Source organism: Halictus rubicundus, chromosome 14, assembly GCF_050948215.1.
Source record: "Halictus rubicundus isolate RS-2024b chromosome 14, iyHalRubi1_principal, whole genome shotgun sequence".
NCBI lineage: Eukaryota > Metazoa > Arthropoda > Insecta > Hymenoptera > Halictidae > Halictus > Halictus rubicundus.
Window position 1 is genome coordinate 9,069,195 of NC_135162.1, and position 17,057 is coordinate 9,086,251.

Genomic DNA, 17,057 nt, shown 5'->3' on the forward strand with positions numbered 1-17,057 from the left:
TTCGAATGCCGAATATTAACAATGAAACTATGGAGTTCAATTGTTTAAATACAATTAAAACCATCTTGCTATTAAAATCGAGACCTTAATAGCAAATTACTCCGCGACCACGCGTTCAAATCACCAGAATTCATTCAAACACCTTCACGTGCTGTACTATAAAAATCGCGATCTTTTATCATACACCTAATAAACATAAAAATTCAAATTTGTTATCCTGAAACTACATATTCTGTTCGACTGTAAACATGAAACTCTTGTAAATCATTTAATAAAAAATCGTCATAGAATAATGCTATCATTTTTTTTAAACAGTTAAATTTAAAATATCTCGAAGAATTTTGAATTTTCAATATAGAGAAGATAATGTCAATTGTTATTTTTTTTTATTATTGTACAGCATTTATGTTCGATGATTATTTGGATAAATATCGAATTGTCGGATTGTTAAGGTAATGGGTTTCAAGTACGCAGTGAGTTTGTTATTAACATTTTATATCATAAACATAACACGTACAAATGTTAACAAACAAATGAAATCGCTACAACAGTCTTTTACATGTAAAAATTTTCACAACAATAATTCGTGTATATTAATAAATGTTTTTCTTATTCGTACAAAATACTTCTTAGGGAACAATATTCCATTGCCTCTGCAAATCTGGATCTGCAATCTGTAACATAAACAAAGTAGTTTGGTTCGCTTGTTTAATATACTCGTTTAGAGTTTTTGTAGAGTTGCACGTGTTCATATATTTCCATAATTATTTAATTATTCTTGTACACTAAATGTAAATCACGTAATCGTTTAGTTTACCTTGTCCGTGATCTCATCGATACATGCCAATCGTATATTAGCTGCAGTTGCCGGCGAATCAAATCGGAAATAACCATTATCCAAACCAGCTTCTCGTCGAGCAGATTTAATGGCTTCTTTAATAGCAAAGAAAACCGAAGATGCTAAAAACAATGGCGGCTCCCCAACAGCCTAGACATAGTTTCATCATAACGTTACGCATGTAAGCATCTCATCATTATGTGTCCAATAATTGAACTCGAAATATATTATAAACGTTTCTTATTGATGTATCTATAGTACAATTGTGCTAATATGGTCATTGAAACAGATTACCTTAGACGAATAGACAGCTCTGGGATTCGAAGCACTTTTCAAAAGAGACACGTTAAATACTTCTGGAATGTCTGTAAAACCAGGCAATTTGTATGCACCTGGGCCTCTACTGAAAAGTGCACCGTTTCTCAGAAACACCATCTCTTCGAGAGTAAAGAGTCCATATCCTTGCACGAAACCTCCTTCGACTTGCCCTATGTCGATCGCAGGGTTAAGACTTTCACCTAAATCCATGACAATATCTGTTCGCAGTACCTGCACATGAAACATTAATATAAAAATGTTAAGCCTAGAAACCTAAGCCTATATTTAGATAGTAAATGAAAGTTTCAATAAATATTAAGCTGTAAAATTGTAATATCCATATTGTAGTTTATAAACCATCTGAATTTCTTACTTGATGATCACCAGTCAAGCAATCAATTTCTACTTCCGAACATGCAACGCCGTATGTAAAGTAATTGAACGGGTTTCCTGAGTTTGTTTGAAATGAGTATCCTATATCTGGTGTTTTATAGAATCCAGTGGTGGAAAGGCTGATTCTTTCCAAATAAGCAGCAGATATCCACTTCTCCCACGGTCCAGTTGGATTTTTATCGATTACCGGTTTCAATCTTTTCATTATCTCTTCGCAAGCATACTACATTGCATAATATAAAAGTATTTATTGGATATTTAATTTCCATAAGGACATATTTTATAAAATAATAGTCACTAACCATAACTGCCATGCCATTGAGATCCGATGAAGCACTAGCTGCGGTTGGGGATGTGTTCGGAACTTTGTCCGTAGCAGTCTCCATTATGTGTATTTTCTCCGGATTAATTTTCAATACTCTGCTCGCCACCTAAATACCATGGAAGATTTAAATAAATGTAGTCGAAAATATCTAATTTAATTAAATCTAGTAGAAAAATATATAATGCTCCATGTAAAAACGATAAATATACAAAAAAATAACGGAAATTAAATTAGACTAAGTAATAAAAAATAAATAAATATTACTTGTATCATTTTTGTATGTAAACCTTGACCCATTTCAACACCACCGTGACTAACCAAAACAGAACCATCTGTATAAACATGTACGAGAGCCCCCGTTTGATTTAAAAAGATTACAGTGAAGGAAATACCGAATTTAGTTGGAACTATTGCCAATCCCCTTTTCTTGTACCTGTTCTGTCTAGCAAGATAAAACAAAAAAATACATATTCTTAAAAAATTCCATAAAGGTATACAAACCGAAAATGTGTTACAATTTAATCAAATGAGGGAATGAAGAATAGTACGATTGAAGAAATATATTGTTTATGCATTTAAACGTACCTGTTATACTGTTGGATCTTTGCAAATCTTTCCGCGTAATTAGAAGATAAAAGGCACTCTTCCCAGCAACGTTTTAATGTGCAATTAACGAGCTTCTGATTGTAATGGGTCAAATCTCCTTCTTTGTACAAATTCAGCTCTGCAATCTATTAGAATGAAATTATCACTACGATTCTTACAACGATCCCAGGAGTTGATTTATCAACTAGATCCCTTATGGCAAGTATAGATATATGTTAGTATTTGAAAGACCCGCATTGTAGTTGTAACATAATTTCGCACTGTACCTTGACCGCGTCTACGTTCAAATACTCCGCAATGTGTCTGACAATAGTCTCCGCTACAAACATTCCTTGTGGACCTCCGAAACCTCGAAACGCTGTGTTAGACGGCAAATTAGTTTTGCACGAGTAACCATAAATATCACATACTGGTATCTTATAAGAATTCTCGCAATGGAACATGGCTCGTTCTACAACCTGCAGAAAAAGCAACTTTCCTGTCAATCGTGTTCAAACAACATACAATTCCAAACTCCAAACGCGTTAATTTACCGCAAGAGAAAGATCTCTCGAATAGCCAGCATTATTGAAAATGTGCACTTGCAAAACTTCCATCAGTCCATTATCATCGAATCCAACTTTATATTTGAAGTAAAATGGATGCCTCGCACCGGATATCATCATGTCTTCGTCTCTGTCTAACATGCAACGCACCGGTTTTCCTAATCTGTAAAGAAACCATTTCAGTTTGCCATATCTTCAAGTCATTTCGTATCGTTTTATAAATTTCGCTGTACTTCATGATTTTATTATTTACCTATGAGCAGCGAACGCAACTGGCAAAGCGACCAACGATGATCGCGATTCCTTTCCTCCAAAACCGCCGCCTAATCTCTTCACTCTCACTACAATTTTATTAGCATTAACATTCAAACAGTGTGCCACGTGTGTCTGAATTTCCGACGGATGCTGCGTGGAACAGAATATTTCTAATTCATCCTCTTCCCGGGGAACTGCCAAAGTAGCGTGCGTCTCAAGGTAAAAATGTTCTTGACCTCCCATTCGAATTTCACCTTCAAGAATGTGAGCTGATTTCGAGAAAGCTTCTTCAACGTTCCCTTTCGTTATACGTTTCGGGCTCTCGGGGAAAAAGGAACGATGTTTAATGGCGTCCTAGAAGATCCACATATTCGAATAAATATATGAGAAACTTTATGCTAGTTTCTTACATTTAAGATTTTATTTTACTGTACCTCTATTGTAATTATTGTTGGCTCAATGTTCTCATATTCAACTTCAACCATTCTAGCTGCTTTTTGCGCAACGAACTGATTAACTGCAACTATTGCTCCAATTGGTTGTCCTTGGCTTGTTACCTTGAAGAACATCGTACCTTTATACATTTTATTTACTATATCAATATTAATTTACTAGGTGTTCCACATAGGCCGAGCATTTCAACTTAGAAACAATGGAATCAATTTAAACGAATCACCTCCTCCGCAACGAAGATTTCTTCATCGTGGAACACACTTCCGTGATAACGTTGTTTCTCAGGTATATCCTTTGCGCTGTAGAATGCTACTACACCTTCCATTGATAACGCTTTAGTTGGGTCAATTTTCAAAATTTTGGCATGCGCCCTAGTAGACAAAACTAAAGTCAGATATAGTTCTTCCGTGAATTTTTGTATGTCGTCGCAATAAATTGCTTCTCCGGTCGCCTGTTTAAACGCGCTCGCGTGAACGACGGTCCTTCCGATTAAATCATTTGCTTCTTGATCTTTTGAAACCTAACATAGAATATTAAAATAGTTCATAATGAACAAACATAATTGTGAACTGAATAAGAAAATGGTGTATACCACTTGATAGTATTGTGAACTTTTCGGTTCCTTGTCTTGAAATCCAATTGCAGCACTTTCAAGCTCTTTGGGGCACGATGGATAATCTGGTAATGTCAACTGAAGTTTCTCAGCTATGCGCAGAAATCCTTTGAAGAACAAACTGTAAAATTCAAGGGAAATATTAAAGTACAATTAATACTTCTATTTATCTAACGAGCTGCCATTTCAGTTTTAAATTCCTTCTGTTTAAGATGATACAGACTGCGTTCGGATAAGTATAGAAGTAATTTTGCTAATATTAATCTTTAATTAATATTAAAAAGGAACTGTAAATTAGTACAAAAATTATGTACCTCAGAGTTAGGGATCTACGGTACTTGACCATACCACCAGGGACATTGTCCGGAAGAGGAAACTCATCCAATAACGAAGAATATACACTGTCCAAAAGCGTTTGATTCCACTTCCTGAAACAATTAATTATAAATAAGAAATATATAAAAATAAAGTCATTAAACAGTAGATCACTTTATAAAGCACCTTCCAATCATAATTTTACATGTTTTCCTTGCTAGAACTGTTGTTGGAGCCATCCCACCAAATGCCAAATTTACTTTCTGAACAACACTAGTCCCAGGTTGGAAAAACACATTTAATGCCATATTTACAATGGCAATATCGTCGTCTCGTCTTCTTGCTTGTTTGTAAGCTACGAAATACTGATTCTGAAAAAATGAAAAAAATATTAAATTAACAAGAGATATATAAATCGTTTAAAACATTCATAACTCACTTCTTTGGTGAAGGGAATCTGAATCGCGAGTAAAATCTCGTCTGGTAAAACTATGTTCTGCCTGTAGCCTTTAAAAAAAGTGTGATCCATCGGGACAACTCTGTTTCCATTCTTCAAACTGGACAGATTCAATTGTACTCCTGCTGCCATGAAAACTGGATTTAAATCTGATATAGGGCTGCCTGTCATTATATTTCCACCGACAGCCTATTATGAAAATATATCAAATTATATCTAAAAAAACAAACTCGAATATTATGTAATAATAATAATGCAGAAAGCTTACTGCTACGTTTCTAATTTGTTTGCCAGCAAACCAATGAAGCATTCCAATTATTTCACTGAAAATTCTTGTCTGGTGCTCTGAAACAGGGAACAAAATCTTAATAAAAATATATGTTAAAAAATTGATTTTATAGAGGACGGAAAATTCAAACAGTTTACCAGGTTTAGTATCAATTTGCTGTTTCAGTGCTTTCTCCATTTCAATGAGCGTTTTGCTGGCTCCCACGTGAATCATTTCTCCATCTTCTTGAATGGTCTTCATGTCCTTGATCAAAATCGGATGTATAAGAACAGGGTAGGACAAATGCTTAAACTTGACTTCAACACCTGAAGAAAAATCATAAAACTTATACAATACGAATTATCCGACACTTTTAATTAATTACAGTCATAATTGTAGAATCTATCATAGGGATAGAATTTTAATCATAGGGAGGAACTAAGTCCAGTTTTGTTTAAAATTAGTGGATAGTTAGTCCTTGCTAAAGCAGGGAGGGAAGGCGACATAATAAATCATAGCTTACCAATCTCAGTATTTCCTACAACGATCTTTGCATTAGGATGTTCACTTTTCAATTGAAGTAATTCAGAAAGTGTTCGGGGTCTGTACCAGGTAACATTTTTTCCTTTGACAATTAAGTATTCCTGGTCCAAATGCGGAGAGATCTGAAAATACAGTTTATTACAGAAGATCCTATTCGAAGCTATAGTTGTGTGTTTAATTTAGGTTGCTTACGTGCAATTTGGGTGGAAATATAATTTCTTGCGTCGGGTCGTACGGACGGAATTCTTTCGAATTGAAAACTTCGGTCGGCTCAGCTATCGGTATTCTTTTGCAACAATTTTCGCCCATTGCACAGACCCCGTTAGGCAAAGATTTTTCTCTGTGGCTTGATAACAATTGCATCTGTTCCCATTCTTCCGTGAATGTTTTGTAGGCTTCGATAATGGGCCGGTATCCGGTGCATCTGCATAAATTTCCTAAAAAACACAAAACGGGAATATGAAATTTTGTTTAAACTATTGCAAGTCGTCACAATTTGGATCGTATTTACTCGTTTAATCCACGATGCAATAGAACCTCGATTATCCGAGCCGCAAGCAGTTCTCATATTACCTTGAAATGCAATTTCGAGATCCTTCATAGTAGGTTTCGGGGTGCTCCTTAACAATGCGTACATGGACATGACGATTCCAGGCGTGCAAAAGCCGCATTGCGAACCGTGAGCTTTTGCAATGCGTTCTTGTACAGGATGTAGTTTCGTTTTGACACTGCCGATGCCTTCCACTGTGGTCACTGCCAAACCGTGCACAGCACAGACTGGTGTCAAACAAGCGTTCACTGCCAAGTGTCTGCAGTCATTGTCAAATAGTCAAGGAACATAATCCGTTTCCGATATAAAAACGTAGAAAATCAACAAGGCTTCCCCTCAGATTGAAAAATTCATGATTACAGTAAAGCCTTGATCTAAGCCGAACGGAGCTACACGATCTAAGTCAGTTCGCCTATCCCCTCCACTGGGGAGCATACCCCTCGTGAAAGGCCACGATTTTTTTGTTGTTTTATAGGACGCAAATGACGAACAAGCTTACGGTTCGATTTTCACAACTATGTTTTGTATTTAGAGTAATACAATTTTCAATAACAATGTAAAAGGATACGAAATATTTCCTGTTTCACGGTCCAACTTCGAGATCATCACTGTACAAGCGCCGCAACCGCCTTCCGCGCAGCCTAATTTCGTTCCAGTTAAATGTACTGCATAATTGTCATTAAGGATTTCAATAGATTTGAAAATTGTTCGTTTTTATCGACAAAATTAATTTACACAATGCCGTTTAATTACCTACAGCCGCATGATCCCTTGAAATTTACCGACAGAAAAAATATCAAAAGAACGGTAGAGGTTCAACTTCTGAATATATTAATAATGACGTATTAAATTTGTAATGATTTGAGAAATAATAATCATTAATATAATACACGATTTTTTCTTTTCCAGATAAATCGAGTTCCCTCATTGTGCGTATACATAAGCCGACTGCATTGAAATCATTATATAATATGGACTGAACTAGTTCATTTGTGTTAGAATAAGAACTGTTAATACAATCAAAAAGCCTATACTACTTTAATAAAAAAAATATATCAAAGACGTCGAGATGGTATCGAATTTCCGATTAATAATTTTACAATGCCACATTTCTTAAACAAAAAGGCCGTAAACATTCCAAGGTTGTAACTCACACATTCAACAGGCCGCGGAGACCTTTTAATATGGAAATACATGAGGATTACCTTCTGCGTAATCTCTAGATCGGATTACGATCGGATTCTTCGAGTGAAACACAACTATTTATAATGGGACATCCACGATTCTTATCGATTTCTTAACGTTTACTTAAAATACTAATAGTAACGTTTATTGTAAAAAAAGATATCACAATAAAAATTACTTTTATGTCGTATAAATGTACGGTTCAAGTGTGAAGGATACATTTGTTTCTCAAGTACCATAATAATGTCCATTCTGGGTCGACATTGTCGTCTATCACCTAGAGTAGGGTGTTGGTAATATAAAATAAAAATGTACAATAATTACGCAACTTAAAAATCTATAATGCTATGAAAAATTGACAACACTCGATTGTGTTCCAAGAAAAATGATCGTAACTTAATTAATTCTCCTATGTGACAATTAATTAATTCGTTTACCGCCAACTGCTACTGTTCTCGGTTTGAATCGTATCTAATATGGCTGCGATCATTGCGCCGTTATCGTTTGCGCGAAGGTATGACGATAAATATAACTTAATAATTTAAATATTTCATTTGTGAGTCGACTTAAACGATCAGTTGACCTTCACTTAATAATATAATTTAAGCTGATTATAATATTTCATTGAAAAATGAAAAAATTGAAAATCTGAATTTTATGAAGGGATACATATAATCTATACACAGAAATCATAGTATTTGTCCATGCAAAACAGGATTTTTCTATTTAATTTATAATATTATTTAGTGTCATGACCCTTTATGCACAACTGTCCATATGCAAGTACTTTAACATGTTATATACGTACCTCCTTCCCATTAATATAAAAGACTAACGTGTTGGATACTTCTGCATGACCTATATTGTTGAACATTGTAGATTCAAATTGCCTGTCCCAATTATTCTGTTAAACAATCCTACAAAGATAGGGACACAGAACATAATATCCGTAGAAGGCTCATGATTAATCATTAAAAATGAATGTGCATGGATATATTGCTCTTTTAGTGCTTAAATGTATGAACCTACTTATATAACAAGTTATGCATTTAATTCAATATATTACAGTATAATTTTCTTTCTTTTCTGTAATTTAAGTATTTAAAAGTAATTATTGATCATGAAAGCACTAACAGAGAATGCAATCCTTGAACAGCTTTTAAAACTGTACTGTATGTATTCATACAAATATGAATTGGAATGAAAGAAATTCTACTTTTAGATCTATCAATTCAGAAATCAAAGTTCTGAAGCCTAATAAATAGTAGTAAATCATCTGTGCTGCAAATGCACAGAAGCCGCAGTGTACTAACGCGCATAAGCCGCAGTTTTAAAGTAAATATGGTTAATTCAGTGATTCTTGAGTGTTTGCAATATACGGCGATAGTTGTTACTAAAGATACGTCAACCAACCCATTTTATCTATAGCTGTCTGTTTATTATAGGTGAACACATGCGCAAATATGCCATGCTCCACACCGTTACATAGGATATACATACACAAATTCTTGTAGTGATAGCACTATTAAGAAACACGCTAACTCCTTTCTATTGCAAAATGCATTGCCTAATTGATAAGAATATGACCTATATAGAATAACCTTACAGATTCAACAATAAGATAACCATAACAAAAAATACAATTGAATTAAATAATCCATATATTTATTTACTGACTATTTATTTTTGTATCAATTAAATTTTCACATGTATAACATGTCTCTTCTGACAATGACGTTTACATAGGCACGATTAAGCACACATTACAGTGCACAAATTAATGTTTTAAAAGGAATCACGTGCCGAAAGATATTGCTGTGTTGCTTTCACCGATAATTATAAAAATTCCGCGACCAACATTCCAAGTTCTATCAACACAACTCAGTGTTTATGTGTGTTTAGCGTACACGTATATGACGTCGTAGCGTTACGTCATATGTTCATTTTCGCGGAACTATATAGGTAAATACGAATTAAGAATTATTGTATAATGGAAGAATTTTCTTCCGGACACTCACCTCTTCCGAAATTATTCGCAACTTTTAAACCGTTAAGAAAACAGTCGCGTGTGACTGGCCCGAGTACCAATGATCAACTAACCATCGGGTTATCATATCTGATACATTAAGAAATATCCAAGCGAGTGAAACTGCCCGTCCCTTCCACTTCTGGCGATTTAACTGTACTTTAATCATTACTTCATGCATACACCGATGCGCCTGTATTTATTCCATTTTAGAAGAAATGGGATTCTGTAATTCAAATCCAATTATAATTAGTAACTGGTCATCTTCCAAATTACAAAGATACAATAGGAAATTGTACTCAGAGCACAGGTTTCCTCTTTTTTTTATATACTATCATTATACTAGAAATTTTTAACATTCATCGCTCATAGTATTGTTTGAAACGTAGTATAATAAGAATTTTAAGAAAGTTTGCGAATCTTCTCAATGTATTTGGGTCCTGACAATATTTCTAATCGATTAGACGAATTGTTATTTGATTAGAGTTAGTATAAACGTATTATTACAAATACAAATATTTCTGCGTGCTAAAAATATTCAACATATACTAACAAACCTGAAATTTTCGCAAGTTATGTTTGTTGGTATAATAATTCGATATCTCAACAGTAATTAATATAGGTTTACGGATCTTTTTTTCTATATGCGCTACAGATAAAAGTGAAAGAAATGTTGTAAAAGCAAAAGGATTAAACAAATCTATAGTGCTTTTAAAAATACGTGGATATAACAAGATAACGAATGTTATAGTTCTCTGACGATAAGAGTATTAAATTTTCAGCAGACTTTCGTGTCCTGATTGACTCTAGCTTATGCTGTTGTGGAAATTGCAAGGTGGATCTCTACTTTTTGTCAAAATTGACAGATTACACATTACTAAATTGACAGGACTATCTCCTCGGTGTGATTAGTCTACTCCTATACCTCGTCTGTGATAACACCACAAACGAGGTATGCGGCCATACTAATCACATCTTTGGCCGCTTGGTGCAGCACTATACCGAAGCACAAAATCATACACATGGCCACTGTCATTCTTCGTTTTGTTTTATCGTGGCTTTACCTTGACTTTTGTGATTAACCTGTCATCTGTCAGCTTCACGTTCCTCAACAGTGCACTTTGACCCGGGAAAATAAATATGGTCTAAAAGACTGGTGTAGGGCGATAAGAAGTTAGACGAATTAGGTCCTTGTGAAATAGTTAGCTTTTAAAAGGAAATATGGGCAATAGGTCTAGTCTATTGTTGCGCGAAGAGGAAATAGCGCGAATCCAAGATGCCACTGGATGTAAGTTTCATTGTCTATTTTCGAACGTACGTATTTATTGCTAACAAATTAGGTACCATAAATGACAATTTACATACTCTATAGCAGTTAAGGTAAATTTTTCGTGGTTAAATTTGCGATATTGTCAAGTTAAGTCGAATGTAGTTTAACTAAATGATGATGAATTCGGATATTCCATACAAAAGACGACCAAATGACAAATATATAATACAGTGATAAAATTCTGTTATACTGTTCGTTCCAGCTATCGATTTAATTATCACTTGTAATAATTATAGTTACACCAAATCAAATTGAACGACTGTACAGTCGCTTTACCAGCCTAGACCGTGGAGATTGCGGCACGTTGAGCCGTGAGGATTTCCTTAGGATCCCAGAATTGGCAATAAATCCGTTGGGTGACAGAATTGTAAATGCATTTTTCGAGGAAAGTGGAAATGACAGAGTGAACTTCCTAGAGTTTATGCAAGTTCTTGCTCGCTTCAGGCCCATTAAGAAAAATAGTCCTAACAGGTTAAATTCGAGACAACAAAAACTCCAGTGTAAGTACAATATTTTCAGTTTCATATTCCAGGTTTTAGTTCCACGCAGCGTAATCTCGCTGTTCAGATTTCATGGCGAATAATGCCACGTTTCAGAAGACAGTGCAATTACGTTTCTTGGCATTTGTTCAAAAGAAACAGAGCAGCGAGATCTTTGAATCGTTGTTGGAATGACTGCTAGCACTAAGACGGTTAAATGATTATCATATTTTTTTGTAGTTGCCTTTAAAATGTACGATCTGGATAACGATGACTTGATCTCGAAAGATGAGCTCCTGGCTATTTTGCACATGATGGTCGGGGCAAACATTAGGTAAGGATTTGTCTTAACCTTATAATATTGATTAGAAAACACGAGTTACGATTGTTTAATCTTTATTTCAGCGAAGAACAGTTAACTAGTATTGCGGAAAGAACTATATTAGAGGCTGATGAGAATGGAGATGGAATGATATCGTTTAAAGAGTTCTCTAAGGCACTAGAACGAACAGATGTGGAACAAAAGATGTCCATAAGATTCCTTAGCTAATTTATTTTACGTTCCTTATAATTATGCACAATTTGCTGATGCATTGGAAAGATGTATTAAAATTTATCGATTAATTAAAAAGTAAAGCTGCTCCATTTTTTCGAGTGTAAGATACCATAGAACCTTATTTATTTTGAACAATCTGTAATAATCACTGACACATTTACAGTTTACATTCCTATGAAAACGGGTATGATTTGTGTGAATAAAAAACTTGGATGCTTGGGTATCGTTGTTGTAATTTACGGTATATAAATTCGGTAATTATTACAGGTTTTGGCGATCTACGGCTCACAGTGTCTAGTTACATAGCACTAGTTAGCTAGTTACATTGGAAAATATTACTCTACGGTTGCGATCCTTTTAAAAGACAGTACAGGATATTTAAAATATGCATCATTATTAATACTATGTATGTACTTTATTTGTACACAAGTCGTAGCTCGATTTTTGGAAAAAATAGTCATCGAGGAATTACATTCTTTCTTCTTTTTATTATTATTAATCATATATCTCCATTGTAATCGCGTAATTACTTTTCTGTATTTTTTTATATATATATATATAAATCCTTACCGCACCTAGAGTATTCTTACCGATAGATTGCAACTGAATGATCTATCAGAAAGTCTGAGATGATTCGAAATTTCGTTCAGAACAAAATGATGACAACTCTCCTAATCTGGAGTTTATGCTGTTGATGAAACGGCCAGCTTCTTCAAATGCTCCATAAATACTTGTAAACTGACATCGTCAGTCAAGACGGGTGCTCCACTCTCCTAAATCAACACAAATCACGATTACAATCCGCAGATCATAAGTTCAAGCAATTTGAAAAAATCCTTAACCCGCATCCGAATCCGAAGATTTAAATACCCTTAAAATACAAGCATATAAAAGTGAAAGAAAATATGTTTTAACCCAATCACCAGTAAATTGTGACAATACTGTTCTATGTACAAAAATGTTGTATTGTATTAATATATTTTACGCGCGTTGGATAATAAAGTGGTGTTAACAGATATGTGAAATTGTGTCAGTAGTGTAGTATGTAGTAGTATAGCTGTACAATATTGGATTAACGATCGCATCGATCGTTAAGAGTAGATGGCTAATCGAAAAGAAAAATGGCGATAAATAAATGCGTAAGTGTGGTGTGGCAATAAAACACAAATTGCTTGAACACCCGTGTTTCTCCATTACCTAAGCGATCGAAAGCAAATGTGAAGAAAAGAATTACAAAAAAAAAAAAATAATCAAATGAATGAAAAACACACCCCGTTGGGAATCGGCATCCCCTGGTAACAGGATCACGGCCACATAAAAGAATATTAATTACTATGATTGAAAATTTGAATTTTTGTTCACGTAATCGATACACGGTATACGAGATAAAAAAAAATATGATAAATCTTTTACAGGTAACATTCGTATATGATAAGTATTCTGCGATTGAAGATTTACTTACCGCTCCGTAGGCATACATGTTATTGTGAGTTTGACTGGGGTTTACTTTGCTCAGCAAAAATCTTGCTTGCGAACCGCCTTGTTCGGTATCGATATACCTAGGTGCAGGGAATCTTCCGGCTAATATTTCTGCGGCGTCGTCAACAGGTGCTGCTAAGAGTTGTCGGAAGTTTTCATATTCCGGCAGGTCTTGGTATTTTAGCTGACGCCACTGTGCAATCGTCTGTAACCAATTACATTAGTATTGTAATCAATCTTCCCGATATTTGGTAACTTCACGAGAATTAAAATAAAAATTACTTCGCCGTGGAATATAAGTATCTGGAAGAAAGTGTCCATCAATAAGATCCTATCCGGTTGTATGGACGAAGTGTCTAGTAGAACTGGTTCGGGAGGGCCACTGAATCCGTAACTGTACAAGATTGGTTGCACCATTATCAAAGAGTTCGTTAAATCTTCTCGCATGAGCATATGCCTGTAACGTCGAACAGAAAATAAAATTAATAGGCTGTTTCTACAGTATTTTCTACAGTATTGATAACACCTGTCAGCTTACCTGTAGAAACTGGTTTCGTCGGGCGAATTGTTGAATACTTGTATGAACTGTGATCTACGAAGGTGATACATAAATTGAGGATACAACGAAAAGTTTTCTGCCAGTCTAAAACTGTTTGGATCGTCCTTAGCGTATTCACCGAACTTCTGACACTGTAAAATAAAAATCATGCGTTTACAACTCAGGTTACCATTGAAGTCCGTAAACAAATTAAATAGAAAATACTGACTAATCTGATGAGCATACGATCGATCCATCTTAGAACGTCTTGTCCGTCGTTGGATTCTGCTCTGAAAGCAGCTAATCGGGACATGAGAACAGCAGCTGCTTCCTGATCGAATCCAGCACTTATATGATGCAAGGATGTGGATGCGTCTGCCCAACTGTAATTAGATACATCTTAAAATCGAACACGCTGTTTGATTATTTTTTCTGCTTACTTTCTAGCAATCGTGGTGACTCTGATTCTTCGTTCACCGCTACTGTGCTGATACTGCGTAATGAACTGTATGCAACCTCTTCCACCTTGTGGAATCGGCGCGGTGTGCTGGTTCACAACTTCGAAGAACAACGTCGTAGTCGTAGACGGCGTAAGCGAACAGAATTTCCATTGGCACGTGCCACCTAATCCTACTTCCTGTTCCCCTACGCTCGCTCCTTTCATGCCTAAAGAGACGCAAGGTCCGATTGCTCCAGATACCTTAATTTCCCGAGAAGTCTTAACTTCTAACGTTGCGTTAAATGCCATCTTCAGGTCTCCTTTGCTATCCTTCGCGAATACACGCTGGAACGTTTGTTTGAACAAAGAGGAATTGAAAGAATCTCCCATGACCATGTGACCGCCGGTTGAGTTGCAACATTGCCTCATTTCCAGCAGTCCAGTTTGATCAAGAGCGCACGAGTAAATGTCTATTATGTGTCCGTTAGTTGCAGCTCGCGATGCGAGGCTATCGTAATGCTTGGTTGCCTTCTTCATGTGCTTAGCGTTGTCTTTCTGGATGTCGTGATGCGACCTAATAGGCTGCCTCAAGTCATCCGTCACAACCTGACCGGGACCTTGAGAACAAGGCCCGCCAACGAATAGCATTATTCTGGAAAAATAGGAAGATATTATCTGGCGAATCTGCAGATTGGTGGATCAATGCATACGAATTGGTGTGTACCTAGCTCCAGTGTTGGCATAACTAGCTTCCAAAAGACCAGTAGCAACAGCCAAAGCGACACCGGTAGATCTCAACGGACGTTTTCCTGGTCCCACGGGCCAAGGATCACGTTGTAATTCTCCCAAGAGATCTGTTAAACTCATGTCACACATATGTACAGGTTGCAAGAAACGATTCGCTGGCGGAACCGGCTGTCCTCCGGGTCCTCTCTGTTGATTCATATTTTGTCCCGGCACTGGTCGACCGATGCCTGAAAAATACGAAATCGAATGTAGTCCGCCGTCTTAGTTCACCAAGTATCGAACTTACCTAGCATGTCTTGGACCTGTTTCGGTTGCAAGTCTTTAGTGCCACGAAAAACGTAACTTTTACTGCATCCTTCGCAACCCAGTTCGTGGACTTGAACCATTCTGCCGAACGTAATGAGACCGATCAGCGCGTTAGGTGGAAGCAACGAGAGGGACATTTGAAGAGAATCTTTAAGAGAACCGAGTTCCTCGTCGTCCATGCATGTGTCCACAACCAGCAGGAAAATTGGCGGCATACATTGCGCTCTCTGGATCGAAACAGAAGACGAATACATCAATGAACAAATGATAACTTTATTACTTTTATCGGTACTATTCAAAACAGCTAACCCATAACTATTCCTTACCATTACGATATACTCAATTGTTGAAAATAATGGAATGAGTTCAGCAGGTTGATGCTGCTCCGAAATGGCAGCATATTGTGGAGGGAACTGTAAATATGAAATAATGTTATACATATTTCTTGGATGCTATTTAGTATTGCTGTTAGATATATACTCACAGGATTCCTCTGAAAGCATAGATTGCACACCCACAATTTAGCGCGATAGTCCACCTGGCAGAGCGGATTCAAAAATGCTCTGCAAGTAGACCTTGTACACAGAACGGGTTCGTAGTGTATAAGTGGACCTGATCTTTCTTTGATGGGCTGGTACAATGCACCCAATGGCACGACTAATCTGGTGGCATCGATGCGGGACGAGGGCCAAACATTCCAGGTGAAACGTACCCCATCGCGGTCTTCATTTTGCTGAATGAAATCTTCGTAGGTAGTCATGTTGCTGCAACAATCGACAACCACATAACGAAAGGTCTGTAGCATACGTACCGTGTGTAATATACATTATTATCAAATATGTGACAAGTGTTAAGCTGTGAAAGTGGGTTTAGGTTAGTGCCTACCTGGGCGCACCGATGATACCCGCGAACTCTCAATTAGATTGTTGAAATAATTCGAATTAAAGTCTCGCTATTAGCTTCTCATAATTGTAACATTATTCTGTGGACGAATCGAAACGATACGGTTTCACGTTAACAGCACAACTCGTGCCGTCATTGAGGCCACGTCACTTGGAGCTTTCGAAGAAGTAGCGTTTGGCGCATGCGCGGCGCGGTTTTTAAGTTCTCCATTTGAATGAAAATTCGCGAAGTTAAAGAAAAGTGAAATTTCAAGAGTTGCTTTCATATATTGTTACACAAATAGTATACGAAGACAATCTCCACACTGTCGTTGTGCTTTCTCTTCAGTAGCGAAAGTTCGATCAAGAATGCTGACAAGATTTTTATGCAAAATTCAAAAATGATCAGTGCGCATCGAGGCTGTTGTAGAAAAACCACCATCGCACAGTGGATACAGTGTAAATATAAATTATTAATATAATCTGGTATCACCATCTGTCGGAAGCTTATTAAGATATTAGTATTTAAGACGCTATTCTTGTTAGATTTAGTTTATTAGTAAAAGACTTTTATCCTTTACCACAGATTCAAGATATATACTCGGGTAGCGT

General features: G+C 36.2%; 3 protein-coding genes across 4 annotated transcripts; 1 reads left to right on the forward strand and 2 right to left on the reverse strand.

The window, feature by feature from the left end:
* Positions 1–478: 478 nt before the first annotated feature.
* Positions 479–9,853, reverse strand: Ry (xanthine dehydrogenase rosy). The gene is made up of 25 exons (XM_076799906.1): positions 9,683–9,853; positions 8,473–8,581; positions 7,884–7,941; positions 7,048–7,144; positions 6,503–6,738; positions 6,122–6,366; positions 5,910–6,051; positions 5,545–5,712; positions 5,387–5,463; positions 5,101–5,307; positions 4,848–5,032; positions 4,661–4,774; positions 4,326–4,467; positions 3,957–4,253; positions 3,715–3,837; positions 3,279–3,634; positions 3,014–3,188; positions 2,747–2,938; positions 2,460–2,605; positions 2,139–2,316; positions 1,852–1,980; positions 1,530–1,772; positions 1,133–1,387; positions 818–988; positions 479–674 (listed from the first exon to the last, which is right to left on the reverse strand). Exons 2-25 carry the CDS (start codon positions 8,536–8,538, stop codon positions 630–632), a joined length of 4,047 nt encoding a protein of 1,348 aa, XP_076656021.1. The 5' UTR covers positions 8,539–8,581; positions 9,683–9,853; the 3' UTR covers positions 479–629.
* An 894-nt stretch (positions 9,854–10,747) lies between these two features.
* Positions 10,748–12,276, forward strand: Elm (calcineurin like EF-hand protein 1 elm). The gene is made up of 4 exons (XM_076800275.1): positions 10,748–10,978; positions 11,257–11,520; positions 11,740–11,833; positions 11,905–12,276. Exons 1-4 carry the CDS (start codon positions 10,912–10,914, stop codon positions 12,047–12,049), a joined length of 570 nt encoding a protein of 189 aa, XP_076656390.1. The 5' UTR covers positions 10,748–10,911; the 3' UTR covers positions 12,050–12,276.
* A 301-nt stretch (positions 12,277–12,577) lies between these two features.
* Positions 12,578–16,635, reverse strand: Sec23 (transport protein Sec23). 2 transcript variants are annotated; one of them, XM_076800273.1, is made up of 12 exons: positions 16,450–16,635; positions 16,049–16,328; positions 15,891–15,977; positions 15,545–15,791; positions 15,236–15,485; positions 14,513–15,163; positions 14,302–14,455; positions 14,073–14,224; positions 13,817–13,991; positions 13,518–13,739; positions 13,327–13,347; positions 12,578–12,828 (listed from the first exon to the last, which is right to left on the reverse strand). In XM_076800273.1, the coding sequence occupies exons 2-12, from the start codon at positions 16,322–16,324 to the stop codon at positions 12,739–12,741; spliced, it is 2,325 nt and encodes a 774-aa protein (XP_076656388.1). In that variant the 5' UTR covers positions 16,325–16,328; positions 16,450–16,635; the 3' UTR covers positions 12,578–12,738. The 2 variants fall into 2 exon arrangements, with proteins under 2 accessions (XP_076656388.1, XP_076656389.1); XM_076800274.1 differs by lacking the exon at positions 13,327–13,347.
* Positions 16,636–17,057: the final 422 nt, after the last annotated feature.

Coding starts and splice junctions, on each gene's coding strand:
- Ry (XM_076799906.1), bottom strand. CDS start 8,538: ATGTTCAACAATATAGGTCATGCAGAAGTATCCAACACGTTAGTCTTT. Junction 4,775..4,847: donor TGTAAAATTATGATTGGAAG/GTGCTTTATAAA, acceptor TAATTGTTTCAG/GAAGTGGAATCAAACGCTTT. Junction 3,838..3,956: donor AAATCTTCGTTGCGGAGGAG/GTGATTCGTTTA, acceptor ATGTTCTTCAAG/GTAACAAGCCAAGGACAACC.
- Elm (XM_076800275.1), top strand. CDS start 10,912: ATGGGCAATAGGTCTAGTCTATTGTTGCGCGAAGAGGAAATAGCGCGA. Junction 10,979..11,256: donor AATCCAAGATGCCACTGGAT/GTAAGTTTCATT, acceptor TAATAATTATAG/TTACACCAAATCAAATTGAA. Junction 11,521..11,739: donor GAGACAACAAAAACTCCAGT/GTAAGTACAATA, acceptor ATTTTTTTGTAG/TTGCCTTTAAAATGTACGAT.
- Sec23 (XM_076800273.1), bottom strand. CDS start 16,324: ATGACTACCTACGAAGATTTCATTCAGCAAAATGAAGACCGCGATGGG. Junction 15,978..16,048: donor TATGCTTTCAGAGGAATCCT/GTGAGTATATAT, acceptor TCATATTTACAG/TTCCCTCCACAATATGCTGC. Junction 13,348..13,517: donor ACATGTATGCCTACGGAGCG/GTAAGTAAATCT, acceptor TCCTGTTACCAG/GGGATGCCGATTCCCAACGG.